The sequence below is a fragment of the Sinohyriopsis cumingii genome, chromosome 6 (genome assembly GCF_028554795.1).
Source record: "Sinohyriopsis cumingii isolate HCF-2022 chromosome 6, ASM2855479v2, whole genome shotgun sequence".
Taxonomy (NCBI): domain Eukaryota; kingdom Metazoa; phylum Mollusca; class Bivalvia; order Unionida; family Unionidae; genus Sinohyriopsis; species Sinohyriopsis cumingii.
In genome coordinates, this window is record NC_142966.1 from 161,416,256 (window position 1) to 161,443,024 (window position 26,769).

The 26,769-nt window shown below is 34.7% G+C and overlaps 1 protein-coding gene across 2 annotated transcripts in view; it reads left to right on the plus strand.

Moving 5' to 3' along the window:
• The window catches only part of LOC149798407 (receptor-type tyrosine-protein phosphatase alpha-like), a 135,019-nt gene that overhangs the window by 14,809 nt on the left and 93,441 nt on the right, over window positions 1-26,769 (plus strand). The window contains exon 2 of one of the 2 annotated variants that reach the window (XM_089963607.1): window positions 24,669-24,845. The exons of the other annotated variant lie outside the window; for it this stretch is intronic. Coding sequence (XP_089819733.1) covers window positions 24,788-24,845 — 58 coding nt within the window. The 5' untranslated portion in view covers window positions 24,669-24,787. The remainder of the gene's footprint in view (window positions 1-24,668; window positions 24,846-26,769) is intronic. 2 annotated transcript variants of the gene reach the window in all.

A 26,769-nucleotide genomic window follows, 5' to 3' on the forward strand; every position in this document is an offset into this window, starting at 1 on the left:
AAGATAGGAAATACTCCTAGACACAATTATGTGAAAGAGGTGTGTTCGCCTATTGTGTCATCTGTTTTCAAGGAAAATATGTAGACAAGTCTTTAAACATCGACCATCTATTGTAATTCGTTGTTTAATGCAGAGTACCTCGTGTAAGTGAAGTGAAGTCATCATGGGCCATTACCAAGAGTACAGTGATATCTTTCTCAAAGACAAGAACGTGCACTGAAATGCAATGGTGCTTGAAGAGAGTATTCATCTGTCGATTAGCAGTAAGGTAATGAGTGTTGATAACATTGAGGTGGTGGCATATGTACTGATCCTCTTGGTTAATCATTCCAATTTCCTTTTTCGTGGCTAACAAATTCTCTTAGAAACAGGGAGACTACTCAATCACTGTCAATATATATATTTTATATTTGTATATGTCTATTACAGGTAAAAACACTGAAAATTAAGCCTCTTACCCATCTCGTTTGATGACGTATTTGTGGGTATAGAGTTTCTATGAACACTCCTACTCCGTTGTATGATGTGTGGGTTACATACAATTCTTTTACATCTTACCCTTGGTTAGTAAGAGTGGGGTATTGGTCACAACAACAGCGTAAGTAAACGTCGCGTGTTGGATATTTGTTGACTGAGAATTGGTCACTACTCACAGCGTGTTGCTAGTAAATCTGAGGTATTAGAATGTAGATAAGTGGGTGGTGGATTGTAGATAAATAAGTTTTGGATAGTATAGAAATGGATTTTGGTCACGCCAATGGCGTGTTGAACCTCACATATAATGTGATTACCTTTCAGTTATGACCAATACATTACTCAATATGACCGCCTGATCCTAATATTATTAACTTTTATGCTAACCTACGATGACCTACAGGGCATTGTGTTAATTCTCCTTCAACCGAATATCGTCATTTCCATGTAAATGTAGCTGACTCCCCATGCCGTCATTTTCTTGTAAAATTTATGGAATATTATTAGTGCCTCTTTATGCTGCATAATTTCCTTTATGAATATTTCAGGTCATTGTGTTATGTTTCAAGCAAACATTATGGCGTCGTTTTAATTCACGTCAGATGTTATGGTGTCTTCTTGGATTAGAATCTTCTAACAATGTAGCAATGTTACATTGTGCTCGCTATGAAACAGATGTTAACTTTATAGTTTCGCTGTTAAATTCCCCTTGAAACCATTGTTTCATTTTGAGGCAATAGGGTCAAGCTTTCATAATGCATCCGTAATCCTACATTTCTCGGCCTTTCTCAAAACAACTGAGATGTGTTTTTCTCTCACCCAAGCCCTCGAGGACAAAATAACAAATAATTCGAGTCTTTGCATATAGCTAACAAAGCAGGTGTACTGGTTTTACACCTATGTGAACACTATAGATTATCAGGACACATAAGGGAATGTAGAAACCGTTTGGATAAAATGTCTGAATGATCGAATTTTGGTCAAAAAGTACAACTGTGAATTGAAGTATATGGGCTAAATGGGTCTGATGATTTCACTTTTGACTGTATGTTTTATCAGTAATTCCATTCACGCTTATGCTGCTTGGTGATTGACTTTTATCACCTGTTAAGTTAACATTGGCAGTTGATCATTTCGTCAGCTTGGACCACAGGGTGCATATCATCAGATCATATGAAATTGAACAGGATGCTTCATTATCTTGAGAGAACTCTATCACAGAGCATTGTCATACTGTCACTCACTTGGGCACAATAGGTTGTAAGAATATCTCTCTCTCTTACTCTTTCTCTCTCTCTCTCTCTCTCTCTCTCCGAATGGCATTTATGCTTACTTGAAGACAACTTGTTATTCATAATGCGATTATCATTTTAATTCAATGACATTACGTTTGACTGGGGTTTTTATTATTGTTTATGCAACTCTGTTGTATATGGTGACGTGTCATTTATAGATGCATGTACATTTACACATTATGTAATAAGACTCTTATTCATTATAGATAAGTTGCTGCATATATATGTGGAACCATACTATGCACACTCCATGTACATGCAAACTACTTTAATTACAGGGGTGGCAAATCTGTCTTTTCACACTCATGCATATAATATATGTTGGTATCAATTTAAGTTGAGATAATGATTTTTCCAAACTAGGCAATATTAGTTTGTGTTAGACACAATCTATCAAGATGTCTAATACTTTTATTTTTTCTAAAATATTATAAATGAAATTGGTAGGCATAATTGTGCTTATATTTATACATTTTTAACATTCGGAATTTAACATTTTGAACAAACATTGTTGGCACGATTGAGCGAAAAACACTCAAGGCAGAGAAATTAAATTAGATGGTATGAATGTGTGGCTGCATATATGGCTTACATATTTAATTCTTATAGCATTAATATAAAATTGGAAAGTAAAACTTTCTTTCTAAGTTTTTGTTTATGAGAAAATAATTGGGTATTTTTAACATCAATCTTGCCATGATATTGTTTCCAGAGTTATTTTATCAAAGTTGTATGCTACTCATCCAGACATATTTTAACTTCATTATTCTATATAAGAAAAAAATAATGTTTAACTATTAAGATATATAGTTAGAATTGTTTTCACATTAGTCTAGTTTTTCTAGCTCTAGGCAGTTAAGTGTCAGTAAATCGAAATATATTATCGGATTTGCGTTGTTTGCACCTTTATAAAATTCATCGAATTCATTGTCCAGAATTTTATAACTATATGACGATTCATTAAAGAAACTCCAATTTCAGACCTATAACAAATATATATTTATGCCTTTTTCGTGTTCGCCTCAATTAACTGGAAGAAACAAATATTAAAATAAAATCTTATTAGTATTTGTTTATGGGAAGACGTTAGCCTTTATTGGGACCAAAAAATTGTCACAATTGTGATTTCAATTATCGTTATCGGACCACAAATTTATTTATATCAAGGTAAATGTTCTATTGGTGCAGGTATGATACAAATAGGGTACTAAATATTTTGAGATACAAACTTTGGTTTGTAAATGGATTTAATTTGTGTGTCCATTATTATTTTCATTAACTTCAATCAATATATAATAGTTCAAAACAACGCAATTGCTATTATTTTCATATACAGTATGTATTTTCCCAGTGGTACAAGGTCATGCCGATAAGTGTAAGCAAGGAGGTCAACCTGTTTAACAGAAGGAGGAAAACAAAAATGTCCGAATAAATGGGTTTCAAAATCGAAGGAATGAAATGTACAGCAATCCAATGCACATATTACTTTTATTTGTTTAAAATATGAGCTTTAAGTTACATGTGTAATTAATCAGTAGTTCGAGCTCTATATTTTTGCAAATTCAGCAACCATGCTATTAATACAGCAATAAGGTCAATCTGACTATTAAAAAGAAAGGGAACACATACATGATTGTTTTTGCTTATTAAGATACGTGTTCTTGCCAAAATTGTATTTCAGACATTACTCCAACATTACTACTACTAATACGAAAGGCGTCTTTTCTTAGTGAGGGCAAACGTTCGACGGATATCTTGATATGAGATTATCATTGCTCTGGTTTGATAAACATTTTCTCAACGCAATAGATGATTAATTATGAAATTACTTAAAATAGTTAAGTATCAACATTAACAACTAACGTATCAGATGTCGTTAGCATGAAACTCTCTGCTTCATCAAATAATTAGTATCATTAAGAATTTTTCCTAACTAATAGTAACATTATAACTCCATAAATAAGAACCCAGGAATATTATTTATATTATAAGATTATTTTCTTGATTTAAATGTTTGTATTGTGGTGGGTGAGTTGGTTTTAGTTTAATAAACTGTTTTCTTCCAAGTCAGTAAGAGCTTGAAGGCAAAGAACATCTTAATCATCGGTGAACCCTGTTTCCTTTAATTCATTGACTACACGATAATTATTATACAATCAGGCCACAGCCGGTTAGTAGCATGGGATTAAGTCAAGGCAAATGTATTAACACATCGAAACTGTTGTTTGTGAACTGCTTTTGTGTTAAAAAAACTTCCTTCTTGTAGGTACCTGGTATCTAACTAGCATACCTATGCATGGATCGTTTATGTGTAACCAATATATACGGTTTGCTTGCATGAAGACGTTTGCCACATTTGTGAAAGATTCTGAACATCATATATCAAACCATTATCTCGTTATCCGCCAAACAATTGTAGGAATGTAATGTACCGTATGTGTGTATGAGTACAGGTATGAATGCAAGTAGATATATGTGTGTGTGTGTGTGCGTGTGTGTATCTGTGGCTGTGGCTTTGTGGCTGTGTGTGTGTCAAGTGTCTGATTTCCAATGCAAATTTAAATCAAATTTTTCATTTTAGAAACAACTTAAGTCAGTATCGAAGTATGCATACATGTATATAAAGTGTAAGATGTATGTGGATATGAGACTAATTAAGAGGTAGGGATCTCTTACCAGATTTAACAATTTACCAGTTTAAAAAGAAATTGTAACGGCCGAGCTAGGTCCTGATAATACTATCTTAGAGTATCGCACCAGGGATGAGTATGCTTCTTATTAGCTGACTAAGGAGGGGGAGAATGGGGTAAACTCGAACTCTTGATTTCTTTTCAAAGATGATTCAGTAATTAAGAAACAGCGAATAAAGTCAGTTCATAACCATGACAGTCTTGTTTTTTTTTGTACTAAGCCAAAATACTATCATTGTTTGGAGGTACAGTATGGTATATGATAATTTCATGCAAGGTCAGGGTACACTTTAGCACTATACTATTAGTTCATTATATTATTTCTTCTGATGAATGAAAATTATATTAGAGTTACCATATGTGGATTTAGTTGCAATAAAGTTTACTACATAAGAGAAACTATGACTTGATTATAATACCTGAATGTAAAATCTGCAGGGAAAATACTTGCTTGACTTTACACTTCAACTATAGCGAAATTCTTATTTGAAGTGAACTGGTATAGATGGAAGTAAATTGGCTGTCAAGTCGGTGAGGAAAGCACTCACAATGACCTAGACAACTAGTAAATTATAAAATAGACACATAACTTATGTTTTATAGATTGCTAGAATAATCAAGTACTGTTGACTTAAATTTAGAATGTCAAGTCGGTGAGGAAAACACTCACAATGACTTAGACATTTTATTTCCTAAGAACTTTGTTTGACTTATAATTTAAGAAAAGGCACTATATATTTGTAATGTATAGAAACTTCTCTGTATGTTTTTAGCTTCATAAAACTAATTAAATAAAGAAAATAAATAAAGAAATTAATAAAAGTATTGGTCTGTGAGGACAACACTCACTTCACCATATAACTAAATTTCAAAAAACAAATGATAAAACAATATCTAGTTTGTTTATAAAAATAAATTAGAAATGACTAGAATGCATAAAATTTGGAAGAGAGAAAGGAATTAAAAATAAAATAATTAAAATAACTTAAATAAAAATTGATTTGCTCTTAAATAAACTTCACAAAAAGTTACTGTCCAAAATATTGTCTAAAGTTACATAACTCTATAATAAACTAAACAAAACAAAATAAAAATTAAAAAAAAAATAAAACTCACAATAACGGTGATGTCCCTAGTTTGATGGCTGCTAGCTGACTGAACTCTCTCAAACAGCCCACAAAGCCTTATCTACACCTGACAAAACCCACAAAACCCACAACCAACAAAGCCCACAAAACCCACAACGCCCACAAAACCCACAGTTCTAGCAAAACCCACAAAACCCACAATTTGTGTTGGAATATTCAAACCAGCATGCGCTAGTATTGAATTTTCACAATGAATATTTATAGAAATTACCAGCCGGATATTTTACACATTGCTACATTGTGATTGAATTGCCCTAAGGGAAAAAAAAGAGAGAAAAAAATCAGTTTTGTATTTCGCGCCACATACCGTGTTAGTCTGTCGCTCATAGCAATGGTTCGGGAATCGTATTATGCACTCTTACAATATTACCGAGGTAGACCGCATGACAGGGTAGTCAACATGTATATGTACCAAAGAAATAAAGAAGAAGAAAAACAAACTTAAATGCGATGAAGGATACAAATGAAACATCAGGGACTATAAACACATTGAGTATGTACTGTACAGTCTTAAGCGGTTAACTATAAATAGTCATTAATCGAATTATCAAGGATGCCAGCCTCCGGCATGATGCTCCATAGTTTCGCTGTCACAAAACCATGTAGACTATTCCAGCTAACTATCAATCGACCAGTAAACAAACAAAGGATCCTTGAAAATAGTAATGTCAAGTCATTGAGTAATTCACTACTAATGCACTGATTTATAATTTTTTTTTTTAAATCTAGGCGTAATTGGGCGGCTTGTATGAATAGGATTTACCGTATACACGCATGCATACCTCACTCCCTAAATGCACTTTATTACAATAGTATTGAAGCAACTTCGTGATTATAACGCACGTAATGTACATACTAGACGAGACTGCACTATGTAAACGGTTTACATAGGATAGGAGTGTGAAACAAATACTATACTCAACAGCAAGATAAGCATTATTATTTCCTAGCTGAGTGAGGAGAGGGATCTGGTGCATGCGTATAGTTGTTGTCGCCATCGAGACAAGATTGATTTAAATGCCTAAACGGAAAGGATGAATCTACATAGACAAGTATATCGTGAACCATAATGACTACAAAACGTATATTTCACATAGTAATGTCTGTCTTTATTTATCAAGGACAAAGTAAGTTTACATATACATTTAAGTCATAAATGACTCGATTCCATGTGCCTTCTATCATAATGCAGTACTGTGCTTAGTCGCTTTAAGTCTTTACTGTATATAAACATAATAATGGTGTAATAGACGATAAGATCTGAACTGTAATATAGTCAAATTATGAAAATGAATTGGTTGATCTTCCTTCATCGAATATTGTTACATTTTCATCTTTAAACATAAATTGAGCCTCAGTTTGTTGGGAGATGAGTGGAGTTGATGAATATTTGTGTCATGCTGGTCAAGTGTGTGTGTGTGTGTGTGTGTGTGTGCGCGCGCGCGCGGGTGTATGAGAGAGAGAGAGTGAGAGAAAGGTCCAGGTCTGGATTTTTAACGTAGCTTGAAACAATATTCAGACATATCGTAACGATGTCTGCAGTGTGGCAGTTGATAGTGATGGCTAGCACTGGGGCATTACGTCGCAGACAGGTAGTATGATGTCCCACCCAGTCATATTTTACCCTGATACCGGGATGACCAGTCCTAACTCTTACATCTTAATGATGAGCGCCTAGCGAGGCAGCTGCTATTACCGTTTTTATAAGTCTTTAGTATAGCTCAGTCGGGATTACTACACCGATACCAATAATATTTTAATGGCTCAGTCTAAGTTGCATTTAGCTGAATGCTTCATAGGTTTCTGGTATGACCTGGAGATATTATCCTATACGGAATCATGCTACTTGGTGAATATATACGATGCCTTTGGTATATTATATGAATGTGCTATTATCACGAATCAAAACATTTAGTGATTGGATCCATTTTAATAAGTTCATCATCGTTTTGCCAAAAGGGGTTTATGTGACCTATATTTGATGCCCAATTACATGGTTCAACGTTTATGTTAAAATTGTAAGTTTGGAGTGCTGTTCTGCCCCAATCATCAACACTAATTATTGAACGAATCTCTGTTCTCATCCTTAAATCCCACAAATTATTATGACCTACACTTTCATCTTTTCAAACTCAGCGGGATTTTACAACATTATATCCGATTTATTATTTCCCACTTGAACATTTGGATTTCGTTAGACAATGTGTAGTTGACAAACATTTTATAGCCCGTGTAGGACCGCTATTAGAAACTACTGGTTACTAAGCAATCGGTGTGATATTATCAGACAAAACAATACAGCTCGAAGGTGTTTGTGGACGAATGAGGGTCATTCATGCACCTGTGGAAAACATGTAATTGAACCGTTCATGATGCTGTATAAAACGTCCTATCAACAGGTCAATGTTGCTCTGACACCTGGTCAGATATAAAATCTTCAGCAGCAAAGAATTGTGGAACAACAATACTACTGAAATCAACGGCGTTTCCTGATCAAATAAATCATTGTGGGCCGAACGTCAAACGAAACACTTTAATGACGCTAAGAAATCATAGACTAATGTTAAATTTGATCTTTCTAGGAGCACGGTAAACGATACAATAAAGATAATTTTGATATATTCCCACTTCTTGCAGCTATACCGGCATTGATTGCCTATGCAGCTCCATCTGTTGTAAAAGTAGTTTTGCTCAGTGCCGTTGGATCAGCTGCCGGCATGAAATTTTAGAAAGCAACCGAGCAAGGTCTAAAGACATCAAAAATGAAATGTGGGGGGCGGGACCCACGACTGCCATGAACGCGGTACGGTCAAGATCTGCGGCAATCATGAACATTTTATAAAGCAAAAGTCCCATGTCCAACTTTGATTTACGTGATGCTGTCCGGCGATTAAGCAAACAAAACTTTAAAGGAGCTTTCATGACAGATCAATTACCAGAACAATCAAGTCACGTTGAAACTGATCTCATTAATCTCGATGAAAGTTTCGGTCAAGGTACATCCTGGGCTGCGTACTTTATGGACCCAAAGTAGTGTTGTCTATTTTGATATATACGGATTAGCGACAACAAAAAATTCTAAAATACATCAGTAGATTTTCAAGTAACATACCGATGTGGTATTCAACATTACCAACGCAGACATTGACATATTCACCTATATGCGGTCCAGAAGCACTTGCTGTACTTAGCGCTGTATCAAGATCATCAGCATCAACGCACAAAAGTCGTACATGAATATGTCGCCCGTTTGAACATATGTATTATTTAACCACTATCTTCTTTTAACTTTAAACCTCAACATCTATTTCCTGTAGCTGCGGCAGATTTGGGCTTCCTGCTAACTGTGTGATCATCCTATATTTCCTGTATTAGCTACTATATTGAACTAAAAGGATGTAGCCTCATGGAGCATGTATCATGTACACATTTTCCTATTCAAAGTGTATGTAATGTCAAGGTGCCTGTACCGTAACAATAGTGAGTTAACGACTACGTGTATGAACAGATATTAAAAGAAGCTACTACATGTACAGAAAAATATTTTTTAAATGTAATTGCTACCTTTTAAGCTCATTTATCAGCCGAAATGAAACATCCATGACCACTGTGAGTCTTTAGCGCTTTGTCAACAAACTATCTGAGTACCAACAAATCTGATTTATCTACGTTTAACTTGTTCTCCAACTTTGACTTTAGCTCACATTGATTATATTACTAATCCATACATAGCATCAATAAGTTCAATTCACGACAGGCAAGATGAGTGCTAGCATGGTACAATAACAGACCGAGATAGAGAAACCTGTTTAAAGAACTTACCATATGGAAAAATTCAAACTTCATTTGATTTACACCATTCTAATACCCATAATAGATCCATGATGCCGCCATGTGCAAGGGTTTCTTTCATACCATCCATAGCGGGGAGAGATATAGAGTTTGATTTCGCTTATGCTGACTTAAAGGTAAATAAATTTTAACTATATAAATACATGCACAATATAACAGAAGTTAAATATCTCAAACCACGGTTTAAATATTTGTATTATTAATTACAATGCACATCCATCACCGCTCTTTCATCTCAATGCTTGCAAGAAAAGAGCCTATCAAGTGTAAGAAAGATCATCAAGACTAAGATGCAAGCATGTGTAAATGTTCAAACTTTAAAATGATGAAATCTGGAGTTTGGTGACTTCTATAGAAGAAAACAACACACACAACACACTCTGATGTTAAAGAGTTATCCCGCCATATTTTGGCCACTTTTCTCAATATAGCCCCAAACTTTGATGCAATCTTCTTTGTGGAGAGAGCTATATGTCCTCGGCATTTCTTGGATTTATATGGATTTGAAACACATGTCTTCAATTCTGCATCAAAATGTAGGTGTCAATTTCCGTAATGAGTGTTCGAATGTTAAGTATATAAACGAACTGAAATTGCATCAATGAAACAACAAGATTCATTTTACTCAAATTTTAATTTTCATTAACAACCTATTATGACCAGGCAGACGAATATATTCTCTATCTTTTCTTCACTCATTTCTAGTCGGGCTTCAATTATTCCATATAACTAGTACAGTGAGTGCTGTAAATGCATCCACTTCATTGTTCCAGGATTGGATTCCATCAGGACAAACTGATCTATAAAACTGTCTATATGGGCAGCCAAGTATGGGATATACTTTTGAAAACGTTATCTCGTGTTACTCAGATGGTTCAAAAGGGAACACATTATACAGCACCGCTTGTGCTGGAAGTAAAACACTGAGTTAACATTGTCATACATATCAGTGTCTTCGTTTTACATTCTAGCATTCAAGGTATAGAAGCAGCCTTTATGGTAACATTGTTCAATCGCCTAACAATATCCTCCTTCGTTATTTTGTTCCATCCATCCATCGAGAGAGAGAGAGAGAGAAATGGAGAGTAAGTGAAACATGAACAGAGAGTATATATAGAGTTGGCTTTTTAAGGAGATGCATTATACCTTTAAAATAATAATTGTCCAACATGCACATACACACATGCGCTCGCGCGAGGGAGAAAAACAGGAGATAAATACTTGAAGGTACATTGAAGGATTACCAAACAAAGTTACACCGTATATAGTGAAATCAATATGTTTTCTTATTGATAATGTGTGTGGATGAAGAAAATAAATATTAATAACTATTATGCAATACAACTAAATAAAATATTATATGGAATTAAATATTGTTTAATTCGAAAGAGTGGGGTAATAGTGAATTATGTTCACCTTTACACCAGTCTGTATTGGAATGTTATAACTGATGTACATCAGTCTGTGCTGTAATGTTTAAATATGCGGTTAAACAATCAGTAATACAATATTTTAACATGCTGTAATTATGTTTGCATTGAAGTGTTTTAATATGATATACATCATTCTTCATTAAAATCCTTTAACATATTGTACACCAGTCTGCATTGCAATGTTTTAACATACTGCAACTGCAGTTCATAATGTCTAGGTCTTATTCATACTCATCTTTAGAGAAAATTGAACACATTGATAAATAAGCAAGTATTCCCCGGTAAACATCGTCTGAGCTTCCAGACAGCGATTGGTTGGAGATCAGTATGGACCCTTGCATAATGTAAAAAATTCTATTCCAGTTTAAATCTGTATAATTGTTCTTCTCAGTCAACTGGTGTTTTAATATTCCTCTTCCAAATATGTTTCGACACATAGAATATGTTACTCATTTTTAAGTGGGAAATGTCTCGCAGTTGGTATTTCGCAAGAACATTGTATATATCTTTAACAGAACCAATGCTCTAAAACACGTGAATCACGAAATCAAGAATTCTTGTCATAAATACAATTGTCCATGCTCATGAAACAATTGCTCTGCAGATTTTATTCAAGAAGCCTAATTTGATTTTCTCAACATACCCCTCCAATGACTCCATTACAAGATTGCTTATTGTTGTCTCTTTAGGTGATCGCTAATCGAGATTGTGAATTCGTCTTGCAGCTTGTCTTTAACAGACTTTTAGGTCATATATTTATGGGTGAGCCAAGGTTGACTACACGTAGCATCGATACATCATAGCAGACAGAAGTATCTTTGTCCAGATTTTAGCTTTGCTAACTGGATTTCTACCTTCCTTTTCTATGTCTATCACTACAACGTAATAACATGATGATCTTTTGTGCTCATCATCATTTGCTACTGTCTCAACATTAGAATGGTCTGAGGAGAGAGTAACCCCAGCATATGTTCTTGATAAACAGATTGAATACGATTATCTCCCAGCATGAACAAGTTTTCTTGCATGATTATTTTCTTTGAAAATATGATAATCTTCTTTTTTTTACCAGCATTGCATCTTAGTCTCCAAAGTCATGGAGATTCAGAAGCAGAATACCTATGCCAATGAAATGATGAAGATGGCAGGGTCGTGTACTCAGTTAGTAGAACACATGCGATGCTTAGATTACCAACTTTTATTCTAGATGTAATTTAATAAAATTAGGCAATTTATTATTACTAGGATTAGCCATGCTGAAATAGTTTTCCTTGACGTACCTCTTGGCTTAAAGTGTCGCTTATGTGTGGATCTCGGTGCTCGAACCATACATAAAATGTAGTATTTTAATTAAAGTCTCTTACTAAGCATTGCCGACCACTTGGATCTGTTCTCGACTGTTATCACTCCTTAAGGCGAGAACTCACTGGACTATGATTGTAGAAAAACCCAACGATGTTGTCCAGGAAAGCGATACTTAAATCAGTCAAATACTAATCAGGACTGAACCAATTGTATTTTCCGATCATGGTCACGTGAAAACAAACCTTAAGATTTTCCTTATAAATGACCATTCCGGCTGTAAACCAGCTCAAGCAACTTGCCCGGGAGTGTAAAATAACGATTCCAGGCGGTATAGGTAATGTTATGACATCGTTCAGAGGTATCGCAGTTGATTCTGAATCACCTTCGCAAATTGGAAATATAACATGATTCATAAACGGGACATTCGGGCTGAATTAGCACACGTGGTGGGCGATGAACAAGAGAGTCACCGCCGTATCGCATCTATGATTGCCACTGAAGCTGACGCAAAAGCACGACAACTGCATATTCCCGAATCCGATTTACATAAATATCGTGGCAATTTTCAAGATTACCTGGATATTAGTTCGACTGTGAACGATCCAGGTAAAGACGCGATATTGGAAAACGCAGGGACTAGATGGAATGTGGACTGACGAGTTAATGTTTAACTGCATATTTAACCTATGTAACCTTTCCGATGGTCGAGTTACATTCCAACACCAGAGTGAGTCCCGAGGCGAGCAGTAAGTGGAAAATGACAAACGATCTTTTCAATGGGCAGGCGTTTCCAAGGTGTATACTTTGAGCGATAATAAAAACCAGCATTGAAAATACAAATTATACATGGGTGAACTTACGATTGGTAAAATTAAAGTTCCTGTACACGTTTCAGCATCAGTACATCTGAGCGATTCAAGCCTAACATAGCTGTTAATGTGTTTCAATATGCAACTGCAGATTTACCCACGTAAACCACCATCTCTGTTGTGTTTTATAAATTTCTTCGGTAATTGATGGCTAACAGACCATGCATGGAGTTTCAGCAGCTTCAAAATCGTCAATTAGCGTAATCTGCAGCAACTTAGGTCAGCAGCTTTTATTCAATTCCAACCAGGATAGTCTTATGAGCAACATTGACAACGATTATTTTATAATCACTCGTCAAAACTGTAAATGTTACATAGTTAGCACAACTATGTAATATTTACCTTGCTTCTTCGCAAGGGAATCTAGCCATACAGTACGTGAGCGATTGGCAGAAGGTTGCCCATGTGATACTGACACGCGAGTTTATAAACATGATTTCACACATTGCTTTTCATCACCGAGAATGGCGTGGAACGCATTGTTTTATTAAACAATGGGTGAGTTCGAACTGCTCACTGAACAGATAAGCACTTATTTATTGAAAGAGGAATCCGTGGCGGGACTTCAGTAGCAAGCCACCAATCTGCTTGTGGAAGGACACAACCGCGATCTTCCAAACAGTTACATCATGTATATTTACGCCAACATCTCGTATGAATAGGCGATGACGCAGTCCATATAAGTTGGTAGATTTGAATGGATTAATCCCGCGGACATGGGAAAATGTGTCTGAGAGTAATATAAAAAGGCAATATCGTATTTTTTTATGAATTTGACATGGAGTATATTGACGACCTTCACTACGACCACACCGTATGCACTGTCGGTGCAAGTAGCTGTCCATAATCAGTGTGAAATCGTGCATGATTCAAACGGCAAATGTAAATAACGCGTCAGTCTTATTATGCACCTGAGAACCACGATATATGAAAACTACATCGAGTTTTTAAATTTTTTCACTGCAGAAGGATGGCGCCCTAATACAAATAATACGAATCTGATCCTAGAAGCCACAAAGAAGTTTGAATACGACGTCTTTATACTCATGAACACCACTGTAGCTACACTTCCACCTGTACTCACACCGGCAACTGTGTGATCAACATCTAAACCCAACCCGAACCTGTCCGTATATGTGATATTTGTTATGCTTCGTGAAGCATCGAAACGACTTTGCAAGTGGGGAGTAAACTCTGCTTCCACGCGGCAATAATAATAAGAAGAATAAGCCAGTTTTATATGAAAACAAGAAGAAATAAATAGACAATTAGAAAACATCAGCTATATATACAGAAACAAAAACAAGAACCAAAACAACTAAAGACAGGAAATGACTTGGTGGACTATGTAACCTCCATGGCGGATCGGATTGAAACACTCATGAGGTCGGTTCGCGTAGGTAACAACACAACATTATGAGGTCTCCTCGTTTTGTCAGCATTTGTTCGCATTAGTCATCATGGGCCACGGGATTTTTCGCGAGTTAATGCACGAACTTAGTGAAGACAGAGATGATATTTATTCAACACCGATGATGAATTATATACGGTCTCTTTGGTAGTACTTGCTTGTTAAGAAAGGAGTTCTGCTTATTTGGCTCTGTCCGTCTATGCAAGGCTTTTGCATGATCGTTTCCTTTCTGCTGTATCGCTTGTCTCTGAAGAGTTGTTTTTCCATCGGACATGTCAAACTCATCACTGGATTGTTGAATGTTGTGCAAACAGTTTGAAATATTTAATTCTGCAGATATACTAAACCCGATCAAAACAGGAGATTTCAAACTATCGTGACTTGATCAGTCTCACATGATTTCAAATCTATAGCATGGAATTGACGTTTTCATTCCCCTAACATCGACTGCAAAGTCTATAAAAAGACGGAAGTTTTTTATTTGTTTTTTTTGCTGGGAATTTAGACTTAAATTCTTTAAATTTAATCTTGTACGTGGAAGCTGTAGATCTACCTTCCGTGCAAGTCACTCTTTGGATAGCTCAAATGTAAAAATAATCTTCGAGTGATTCCATATAATGTCTGTATTGCTAGGTTGTTCTTATCTTGGTCTTGCAAGGAGATAAATGGTCTTCGATCTGAATCACGCATGCCAGCTTCAAAATTGCTAGCATGAACGTCTGATTGCACTTCTCACAGTGTGTGAGGCAACGCAGTCTTCTGGTTTCTCCCTGGAAATGATTTCTTATCATGATGATTCAAATTGATTTGACTATAGTAAATATACTCTCTCCTTATATACAGAGGCCTTCTCTACCTTATATAACACACTCATTTAGGTTCGGTCTGAGAAGATTGAAGAGCCACAAAATATCACACTTCTCGTCTGAGATTTACAGAGTGTCATTCAAAAGTACACTTCCAACAAGGCTTTTGAATACAGCTCTGGAGATATAAGTCAAAATGCCGGTTATGTCACTCGGGAAAAAGCACTTCAGAATGTTCACTATGTCAAAGTAAAGGAACCTCTGAAACAAAAGAAAAAAGATACAAATATTACAAAAACTGACATTAATGATCTTTACTGTGTCCCAAGAGATAATAGAAGAAGTAGAATTATCGTTGGGAAATACAAACAGAAGACAAAGCGTAATCCACTCCAGCAAAGAAATTCAAAGCAAGACACGCTATAGAAACTCAAGAAGAACATATGCTATTGAAGGCATTCAAAAGGATAGACAGCAAGGAAAAATAAAAATTGACTTATGTACTTTGTTTTGAAATTTCATTGTGATTCTTGTTCGCGAGAAAATATAAAAATAAAAAAGTATCTACCTCATTTTCTGGATTACTTTTAATATGGATAATATATTCAAACGCACAGGCATACACCCATTATATTATGGTTGGATTTTTGTTTGATTTGGTAATCATTGAAAAGTAATCTTTCCTTGAAATATTTGAATGGTCTTGAAATGGAACGTTTTGGCTTTTGGATGCAAGAAACGCATTGACTTGACGCCATCAATTGAAAAATTGTTAAATTTGTCCACGTTCAATTCCTACTCCTGCTGATTTAGTAGTGTTAGTGAATGTTGCTGCTGCTGGCATCTCCGTAATGGTGAATGTCGATTAAGTCCTATAATGTTTGAAATCTTGCATTGTCAAGGTCTGTTTATCTTAGGTTTAGCCAAAAATCATTTTTATTAGCTGTTTTAACTTAGCCGAAAAGTCTTGCAATAGCCTGACCATATTGTTTTCACTCTCTTCCTTCTTCCTAGTGCTCATCGTGTTATGTGTATTTCATTTAATTGTTTGTTTGTTTTTACTCCATTACATGATAAAGTAATGTAACATTGTTTACTGGATTTGACATTGTCCAGAATAGATTGTTTTAATTGTTTATTTTATATATGTTTATGTAAACCACTAATAATATAAATATTGCATCTAGTTGCTGACCTTGTTCGAAATTCAGTGAAAGTTTTGGTAAACAACTTTTTAATTTTGTATTATCTTTATCATAGTAAGAATCAGTAAGTTGAGTCGAGGTCATACCTGAACTACGTCATTAAGCATGTATCAATGTGTAAAATACAATTCTTTCTTTGCAGAACTATGAACTTTTGACACCCATCCGGGAATTTGTTTTGAGTCTTAATTAGGTGCATAACCAATGTTCTGTTAAAAGTTCTAGGAATCGGGCTAAAAATATTTGACAAGTTAAGTTGCATTATGGTGTGTCCAGTTTGGGCTGAATTATATTTTTAATCACGTTATTGACTTCAAGTGATTGTTTTCCCTGGAAATGCTAAATTGCTCTGATATAATTATTGGACGAAAGCATTCACTGGAATTTATACGGGATTCAAAACTGGAATAATATTTTCTGAGATTCAACAAGAGACTGTTGATACATCAGTACAACGCTGACTATTACATACATCATCGCCTTCCATCTTGAATCTCATAGGGATTGAAACTGAAATTCACTTATACCATTTTATTGGTAGGACTTGTGTTTTTTAATTCTTGGATTACAATTTGGATTTAATTCTTAAAACCATAAGTACTTTTTCTCATTTTCACTTTGTATTCTAGGAAAATCATATTATTTGTTAAATTTTACGGGCATGTTGTCCTCATTCTTTTATGTTACTTTTTTTAAGAGCATAGACCCGTAACAATATGTTTCATCTTGTCCTCTTGTTACTTTCGTTTCTCTCTTGTGTTGTTGAACAAATACTTTTCTCTTCTTTATGGCGTTGCAAAATGGCAAGCTATTTTTCCGTTTGATTTCGTTCTGAAATCATCATAGAATGTCAACGATGGAGAAATAAGTGAAGGTGCTACTACCGGCACAATTTCTGGCGAATATGATAAGGATCTAACAAAGCCAAGTTGAAATCATTATCGTCAGATAGAATACTCGAACCAGCACCAGTGGTCTTACTGTCTGTCATTCTGTATATAAAAAGTGTCACTCGTCCACTGTATCCTGATTGGAAGATAGGAAATACACCTAGACACAATTATGTGAAACAGGTGCGTTGGCGTATTGTGTCATCTGTTTTCACGGAAAAGATGTACACAAGTCTTGAAAACTCGACCATCTAGTGTAAGTCGCTGTTTTATGCAGAGTAACTCATGTAAATGAAGTGAAGTCATCATGGGCCATCACCAAAAGTACAGTCTTAGCTATCTCAAAGAGACGAACGTGCACTGAAAGGCAATGGTGTTTGATCAGGGTCTTGACCTATGGATTAGCAGTAAGGTAAAGCTTTTTGATAAAATTGAGGTGGTCCCACATGTACTGATCCTCTTGGATAACATTCAACGACCTTTTTCGTTGCTACCCAATTCTCTTGGAAACTCAATCACTGTCAATATATGTATTTTATATTTGTGTATGTATATTGCATGTACCAAATACTGAAATCAAAGTCCCTGACCCATCTCGTTTGGTGACGTGTTTGTGGGTATACATTATCAATGAACACTCCTACCTTGTTGTGTGATTTAATTACACTTCTTTTACATCTTACCCTTGGTTAGTAAGTGTGTTGAATAGTAAGTGTCATGTGTTGGATATGTTCTGACTGAGAATTGGTCACTACACACAGCGTGTTGGAGAGTAAATCGTATAAATCATATAAACCGTATTGGATGGCAGATAAGTGAGTGCTGGATTGTAGATCCATAGGTTTTGGATAGTATAGAAATGGATGTTGGTCACTCCAATATCGTTTTAAACCGTACATATAGTGTCATTACTATTCAGTGTCTCACCCATACATTACTCAATATGACCGCCTGATCATAATAGTATAATTTGCATGTTAACCTACGATGACTTACAGGGCATTGTGTTAATTCCCCTTCCGCCGCATATCGCCATTTCCATTTAAATGTACCTTATGCCGTGTACCGTCATTTTCTTGTACAATTATGGAATATTGTTAGTGCCTTTTTATGCCGCACAATTTCCTTTATAAATAATTAAGCCATTGTGTTATATTTCAAGCAAACATTAAGGCGTCGTTTTAATTCACGTTAGATGCCATGGTGCCTTTTAGAAGTAGAATCTTCTAACACTGTAGCATGTTAATTGTGCCCGCTATGAAACAGATGTTAACTTTATAATTTCGCTGTTAAATTCCCAATGACATCAAGGTTTCATTTTGAGGCCACAGGGTCAGTTTTCATAATGCATCCATAGTTCTGCATTTCTCGGCCTTTCTCAAAGCAACTAAGGTATATTTTTCTCTCATCCAAGCCCTCCAGGACAAAAGAGCAAATAATTCGTGCCTTCTGTATAACTAATAAATCACGTCTACTGGATTTACAGCCACATATACAAATGAGAAACATTAGGATCAATACGGGGGTATTAAAATCGTCTCGATAATATTTGTCTGAATGTTCCAATTATGGTCAAAAAGTACAACTATGAATTGAAGTATATGGACTAAATGGGTCTGATAATCTCACTTTGAACTGTATATTTTATCCATAATTAGGTAAATATTAACGTTTCTTTACATTTATTCCATTCGTGCCTATGCTTGTTGGTGATTAACTTGTATCACCCGCTAAGTTAACATTAACAGTTGATGACAGATAAATTCGTCAGCTGGGGCCACAGGGTGGTTGACATCAAATCCTATGAGGTTTAACAGGATGCTCCATTATCTTGAGAGAACTCTATGCCAGTGCATTCTCATACTGTCAATCACTTGGCCACAATAGTTTGGAATAATCTCTCTCTCTCTCCGAATTGCATTTATGTTTACTTGAAGAAAACTAGTTAATCATAATGACATGACCATTTTTATTCAATGACATTATGTTTGATTGGGTGTTTTATTCTTGTTTCTGCAACTCTGTTATATATTGTGTCGTGATCGGCCAATTTGTGTCAGTTATAGATATATGTTTCTTGCAATTAGTTTAAACAAAAGTGGATGTTGATACTATTTTGAGAAAACAAAATTTTCCTAACTGAGACAAAAGTAACAGATGCTGTGAGACACAATTCTTGAAGAAGTATCATAGCGGGTTCTGACACAGTCAGATATGTGAGTGAGGAAAGGCATCGTGTTCTTGAAAGAATTTGAATCATACACATCACGCAAAAAGACTCTCACTTCATGATAGATAAGTTGCTGCATATATATGTGGAACACTATTACAGATTCCCCTATGCACAATCCATGCACACGCAAGCTACGTTCGCTACAGGGGAGGCAAACCTGTGTTTCTCACACTCACAAAAGCAATATACGCTGGTATCAATTTAAGTTGAGAAAATGAATTTTCCCAAATTAGGCAATATTAGTTTGTGTTAGGGGACACTCTATCAAGATGTCTAATAACTTTATTATTTGTAAGATATATAAATGCAGTTTGGTAGGCATAATTGTCCTTATATTTATACAGGATTATATACTTTTTCAACATTCGGAATTTAACATTTTGAACAAACCTTTTTGGCACGATTGAGCGAAAAACACTCAAGGCAGAGAAATTACATTAGATGGTATGAATGTTTGGCTGCATATATGGATTACATATTTAATTCTTATAGCATTAATATAATATCGGAAACTAAAACTTTATTTTTAAGTTTTGTTTATGAGAAAAAATTTGGGTATTTTTAACATTAATCTTACCATAATATTGTTTCGAGAGTTATTTTATCAAGGTTGTATGCTATTCATCCAGACATATTTTAACTTCATTATTCTATATAAGAAAAAAATAATGTTTAACTATTAAGATATATAGTTAGAATTGTTTTCACATTAGTCTAGTTTTTCTAGCTCAGATTCAATTTAAGGCACAAGTGCCTTTTATCTCCCTACAAGAAAACTACACAACTTAACTTGAGATGATTTTTCTAACAGCATGAAATTCATCCTTTCTAGGCAGTTAAGTGTCAGTAAATCGAAATATATTATCGGATTTGCGTTGTTTGCACCTTTATAAAATTCATCGAATTCATTGTCCAGAATTTTATAACTATATGACGATTCATTAAAGAAACTCCAATTTCAGACCTATAACAAATATATATTTATGCCTTTTTCGTGTTCGCCTCAATTAACTGGAAGAAACAAATATTAAAATAAAATCTTATTAGTATTTGTTTATGGGAAGACGTTAGCCTTTATTGGGACCAAAATATTGTCACAATTGTGATTTCAATTATCGTTATCGGACCACAGATTTATTTATATCAAGGTAAATGTTCTATTGGTGCAGGTATGATACAAATAGGGTATTAAATATTTTGAGATACAAACTTTGGTTTGTAAATGGATTTAATTTGTGTGTCCATTATTATTTTCATTAACTTCAATCAATATATAATAGTTCAAAACAACGCAATTGCTATTATTTTCATATGCAGTATGTATTTTCCCAGTGGTACAAGGTCATGCCGATAAGTGTAAGCAAGGAGGTCAACCTGTTTAACAGAAGGAGGAAAACAAAAATGTCCGAATAAATGGGTTTCAAAATCGAAGGAATGAAATGTACAACAATCCAATGCACATATTACTTTTATTTGTTTAAAATATGAGCTTTAAGTTACATGTGTAATTAATCAGTAGTTCGAGCTCTATATTTTTGCAAATTCAGCAACCATGCTATTAATACAGCAATAAGGTCAACCTGATTACTAAGAAGAAAGGGAACAAATAAATAATTGTTTCGCATATTAAAATACGCGTTCTTGCCAAGATTTTATTTCCGACATTACTCGAACATTACTACTAATAAAAAGAAATGTGTCTTTTCTTAGTCAGAACAAGCTTTCGACGGATATCTTGATATGAGATTATAATTGCTCTGGTTTGATAAATATGTTCTCAACGCAATAGACGTTTAATTATAAAATTACTTAAAATAGTTAAGTATCAACATTAACAACTAACTTATCAGAAGTCTTTAGCATGAGACTCTCTGCTTAATCAGATAATTGATCTATATAAAAAAAATCCTAACTAATAGTAACATTATAACTCCATAAATAAGCACCCAGGAATATTATTTCTATTATAAGATTATTTTCTTGATTTAAATTGTTGTGGTGAGTGAGTTGGTCTTAGTTTAATAAACTGTTTTCTTCCAAGTCAGTAAGAGCTTGAAGGCAAAGAACATCTTAATCATCGGTGAACCCTGTTTGCTTTAATTCCTTGACTACACAATAATTAGTATACAATCAGGCCACAGCCGGTTAGTAGCATGGGCTTAAGTCATTACAATTGTATTAACACATAAAAACTGGACGCGTTGTTTGCAAACTGTTTTTGTTTTATATAGACTTCCTTCTTGTAGGTACCTGTTATCTAACTGGCATACCTACGCATGGATCGTTTACGTGTAAACAATATATACGGTTTGCTTGTATGAAGACGTTTGCCACATTTGTGAAGGACTCTGAACACCATGTATCAAACCATTATCTCGTTATCCGGCAAACGTTTGTAGGAATGTAATGTACCCGTATGTGTGTATGAGTACAGGTATGAATGCAAGTAGATAGCTAAATAGGTAGGTGGGTAGTTATGTATGTGTACATGACTGGATGTCCTCTTCGACCACAAATGTATGAAACTTTGTCGTGTGTAACTAGGTACGTACATAGTTTTATATATATATATATATATATATATATATATATATATATATATATATATATATATATATATATATGTGTGTGTGTGTGTGTGTGTGTGTGTGTGTGTGAAGTGTCCGATTTCCAATGCAAATTTAAATCAAATGTTTCATTTTAGAAACAACCTAAGTCAGTATCAAAGTATGCATGCATGTATATATGGTGTAAGATGTATGTGGATATGATACTAAAATAAGAGGTAGGGATCTAGATTCAACAATTTACCAGTTTATAAAAGATATTTAACGGCCGAGCTAGGTCCTGATAATACGATCTTGGAGTATCGCACCAGGGATGAGTATGCTTCTTATTAGCTGACTAAGGAGAGGAGAATGGAGTAAACTCGAACTCTTGATTTCTTTTCAACCATAACACAAGATTATTCATTTATTAAAAAATAGCGAATAAAGTCAGTTCATAACCATGATAGTCTTGTTGTTTTTGTACTAAGCCAAAATGCTATCATTGTTTGAAGGTACAGTATGGTATATGATAATTTTCATGCGAGGTCAGGGTACACATTACCACTATATTATTAGTTCGTTATATTATTTCTTCTGATGAATGAAAATTATATTAGAGTTACCATATGTGGATTTAGTTGCAATAAAATTTGCTACAGAAGACAACTATGACTTGATTGTAATACGTGAATATAAAATCTGCAAGGAAAATACTTGCTTGACTTTACACTTCAACTATAGCGTAATACTTATTTGAAGTGAATTGGTATAGATGGAAGTAAATTGGCTGTCAAATCGGTGAGGAAATCAGTCACAATGACTTAGACAAATAATACATTATAAAATAGAAACATAACTTACATGTTTTAGATTGCTAGAATAATCAAGTATTGATGAATTAAATTTAGAATGTCAAGTCGGTGAGGAAAGCACTCACAATGACTTGGACATCTAGTAAATTATAAAATAGACACATAACTTCTTTTATTGATTGCTAGGATAATCAAGTATTGTTGAGTTGAATTTTGAATGTCAAGTCGGTGAGGAAAACATTCACAATGACTTAGACGTTTTATTTCCTAAGAACTTTGTTGGACTTACACTTTAAGAAAATGAACTATATATTTGTTATGTATAGAAACTTCTCTGTATGTCATTAGCTTCATAAAACTAATTAAATAAAGAAGATAAATAAAGAAATGAATAAAAGTATTGGTCTGTGAGGACAAAACTCACTTCACCATATAAATGAATTTCAAATAACAAATGATAAAACAATATCTAGTTTGCTTATTAGAATAAATTAGAAATGACTAGAATGTATATAATTTGGAAGAGAGAAAGGGATTAAAAATAAAAAATAAAAAAAAATACTTAAATAAAAATTGATTAGTACTTAAATAAACTTCACAAAAATGTACTGTCCAAAATATTGCCTAAAGTTACATAACTCTATAATAAACCAAACAAAACAAAATAAAAATTAAAAAAATAAAACTCACAATAACTGTGATGTACCTAGTTTGATGGCTGCTAGCTGACTGAACTCTCTCAAACATCCCACAAAGCCTTATATACTCCTCACAAAACCCACAAAACCCACAACCAACAAAGACCACAAAACCCACAAAACCCACAACGCCCACAAAACCCACAGTTCTAGCAAAACCCACAAAACCCACAATTTTTGTTGGAATATTCAAACCAGCATGTCCTAGTATTGCATGTGTATATTTAGTAAATTTTCACAATGATTATTTATAGAAATTACCAGCCGGATATTTTACACACTGCTACATTGCGATTAAGTTGCGCTAAGAAGAAAAAAGAGAAAAAAAAAACAGTTTTGTATTTCGCGGCACATACCGTGTTGGTCTGTCACTCATAGCAATGGTTCGGAAACCATATTATGCACTCTTACAATATTACCGAGGCAGACCGCATGACAGGGTAGTAAACATGTATATTTACCAAAGAAATAAAGAAGAGGAAAAACAAACTTAAATGCGTTGACGTATACAGATGAAACATCAGGGACTATAAACACATTGAGTATGTACTGTAAAGTCTTAAGTGGTTAACTATAAATAGTCATTGATCGAATTATCAAGGATGCCAACCTCCGGCATGATACTCCCTAGTTTCGCTGTCACAAAAACATGTAGACTATACCAGCTAACTATTAATCGACAAGTAAACAAACAAAGGATCCTAGAAAATAGTTTTGTCAACTCATTTGAGCAATTCACTACTAATGCACTGATTTATAATTTTGTTTTAAATCTAGTCCGAATTGGGCGGCTTGTATGAATAGTGTTTACCGTATACACGCATGCATACCTCACTCCCTAAATGCAGGTTATTACAATATTATTGAATCAACTTCTTGACTATAACGCGCGCAATGTACATACTAGACGAGACTGCACTATGTAGACGGTTTACATAGGATAGGACAGTGAAACAAATACTATACTTAACAGCAAGATAAACATTTTTATTTCCTAGCTGGGTGAGGAGAGGGATCTGGTGCATGCGTATAGCTGTTGTCGCTATCGATACAAGATTGATTTAAATGCCTAAACGGAAAGGGTGAATCTACATAGACAAGTATATCGTGAACCAGAATGACTACAATCCTTCTATTTCACATCGTAATGTTTGCCTTTATTTATCAAGGACAAGGTAAGTTTACATATACATTTTAAGTCATAAAGGACTCTATTCCATGTGCCTTCTGTCATAATGCTATCATAATGCAGTACTGTGCTTAATCGCATTTAAGTCTTTACTGTATATAAACATAGTAATGGTATAATGGACGATAAGATCTGAACTGTAATATAGTCAAACGATGAAAATGAATTGATCGATCTTCCTTCATCGAATATTGTTACATTTTCAACTTTAAACAGAAATTAAGCCTCCGTTTGTTGGGAGCTGGCTGGAGGTGATGAATATTTCTGTCATGCTGGTCAAGTGTGTGTGTGTGTGTGTGTGCGGGTGTGTGAGAGAGAGTGAGAGAAAAAATATTCAGACATATCACAACGATGTCTGCAGTGTGGCAGTTGATAGTGATGTCTAGCACTGGAGCATTACGTCGCAGACATGTAGCATGATGTCCCACCCAGTCATATTTTACCCTGATACCGGGCCGACCAGTCTTAACTCTTAACGTCTTAATGATGAGAGCTTAGCGATGCTATTACCGTTTTTATAAGTCTTTAGTATAGCTCAGTCGGGATTCGACCCCGTGATGTCCCGTATCTGGGAGGACTCTGTAACCTCTTGGGCCACAGGAGCGGCCGTCGTGCTCGCGTATCTGATTATATTACTTGCTGATGGTTGAATATCCTATTGTTCAATGCGTATTGATTTAACAATTATGTACATTCATTCATATTAGCAGGTAAATCTTATGTCCATCTCCTTTAAATACATTCACACACTCGACAGCGGTAACTACGTTTGTCAGGCTGATCACACAAAAGCAGCCGATGTTATGACCATTGTAGGTAAAAGATACAGATTTACGAATGGACCAAACCAACAATGTTTAGCTTCAATAGATAATCTAGTGTGTATGAGTGGGGTATCCAGGACAGCTTTACTTTCAAAATCGAATTATTTGGGTAAATTTCACGGTTTCTGTTAATTGGAATTATTGATGACTCACATGTCAAGCTTTAGTATTTTCATGTTTTAATGCCATCAAGTAATTCAAAACTCATGCTACGTTATTGATTGTATAAATTTTCTCTTTTCGATTCTTACATTTCCATGTGCCTATTCCCTACTTCAACCCAGCCTTACTTTACACACAGGCAAATTTACAGAGTAAATCATAAATAATTGATTAATAAATGCTTGAACACAAAGATATATTTGTCAGTTTTTTGAAGTAGCTATTAAGCATTATTCTTTCAAGTTTTACGTGAATTCACACACTTTGTAATATCAGCTCATCCATCCATGTAAGAAGTGCAGACAAAGAGAAGTAAACTGATAATGCAACTAAGCCACTTACACGATGCAGCCTCTTCTCTCAACAACATATACATATACGGGCATCGTCATGCAGTGATGAACCGGAATATCCCTGTATTGGTATCACCAACAGTTACGTGTTGTAATATATTAGATCACAGGAAGTTGTATGCAATATACAGGAACAATTTGCATGAATAAACACAAACTGTTAAAGAGTATTAAAGAAGGAAATGTTTCATTTGTATTTGTTTATTTATATTTTTGTAAGAATGAAAGAATTTGGAAAGAACCTAGTATGTCGAAAAATCCGAACTGCATGACATTTTTCATATTTGTCTGTATAATTCAGTTGAAGCCCAAAATGCAAGTATTGAAACAAATTATACAAACCTCAAAATCCGAATATTTACCAGCGCAATGACCGCTGTTATAGATCATAACTATACATAAAATATGTCTAGTCTTCAAAATGATTAGAGTGTACGAAGAGTCGCCATTCTTCCTGCACAAAACTTAGACCACTTCACAGTATTACATGGGTTGTCTCAGTAGTTGCGAGACTAATAGTTAAGTAAATGTCATAGTTACATGTTTAGCTATCAGAATGCCCCGTGCTGTC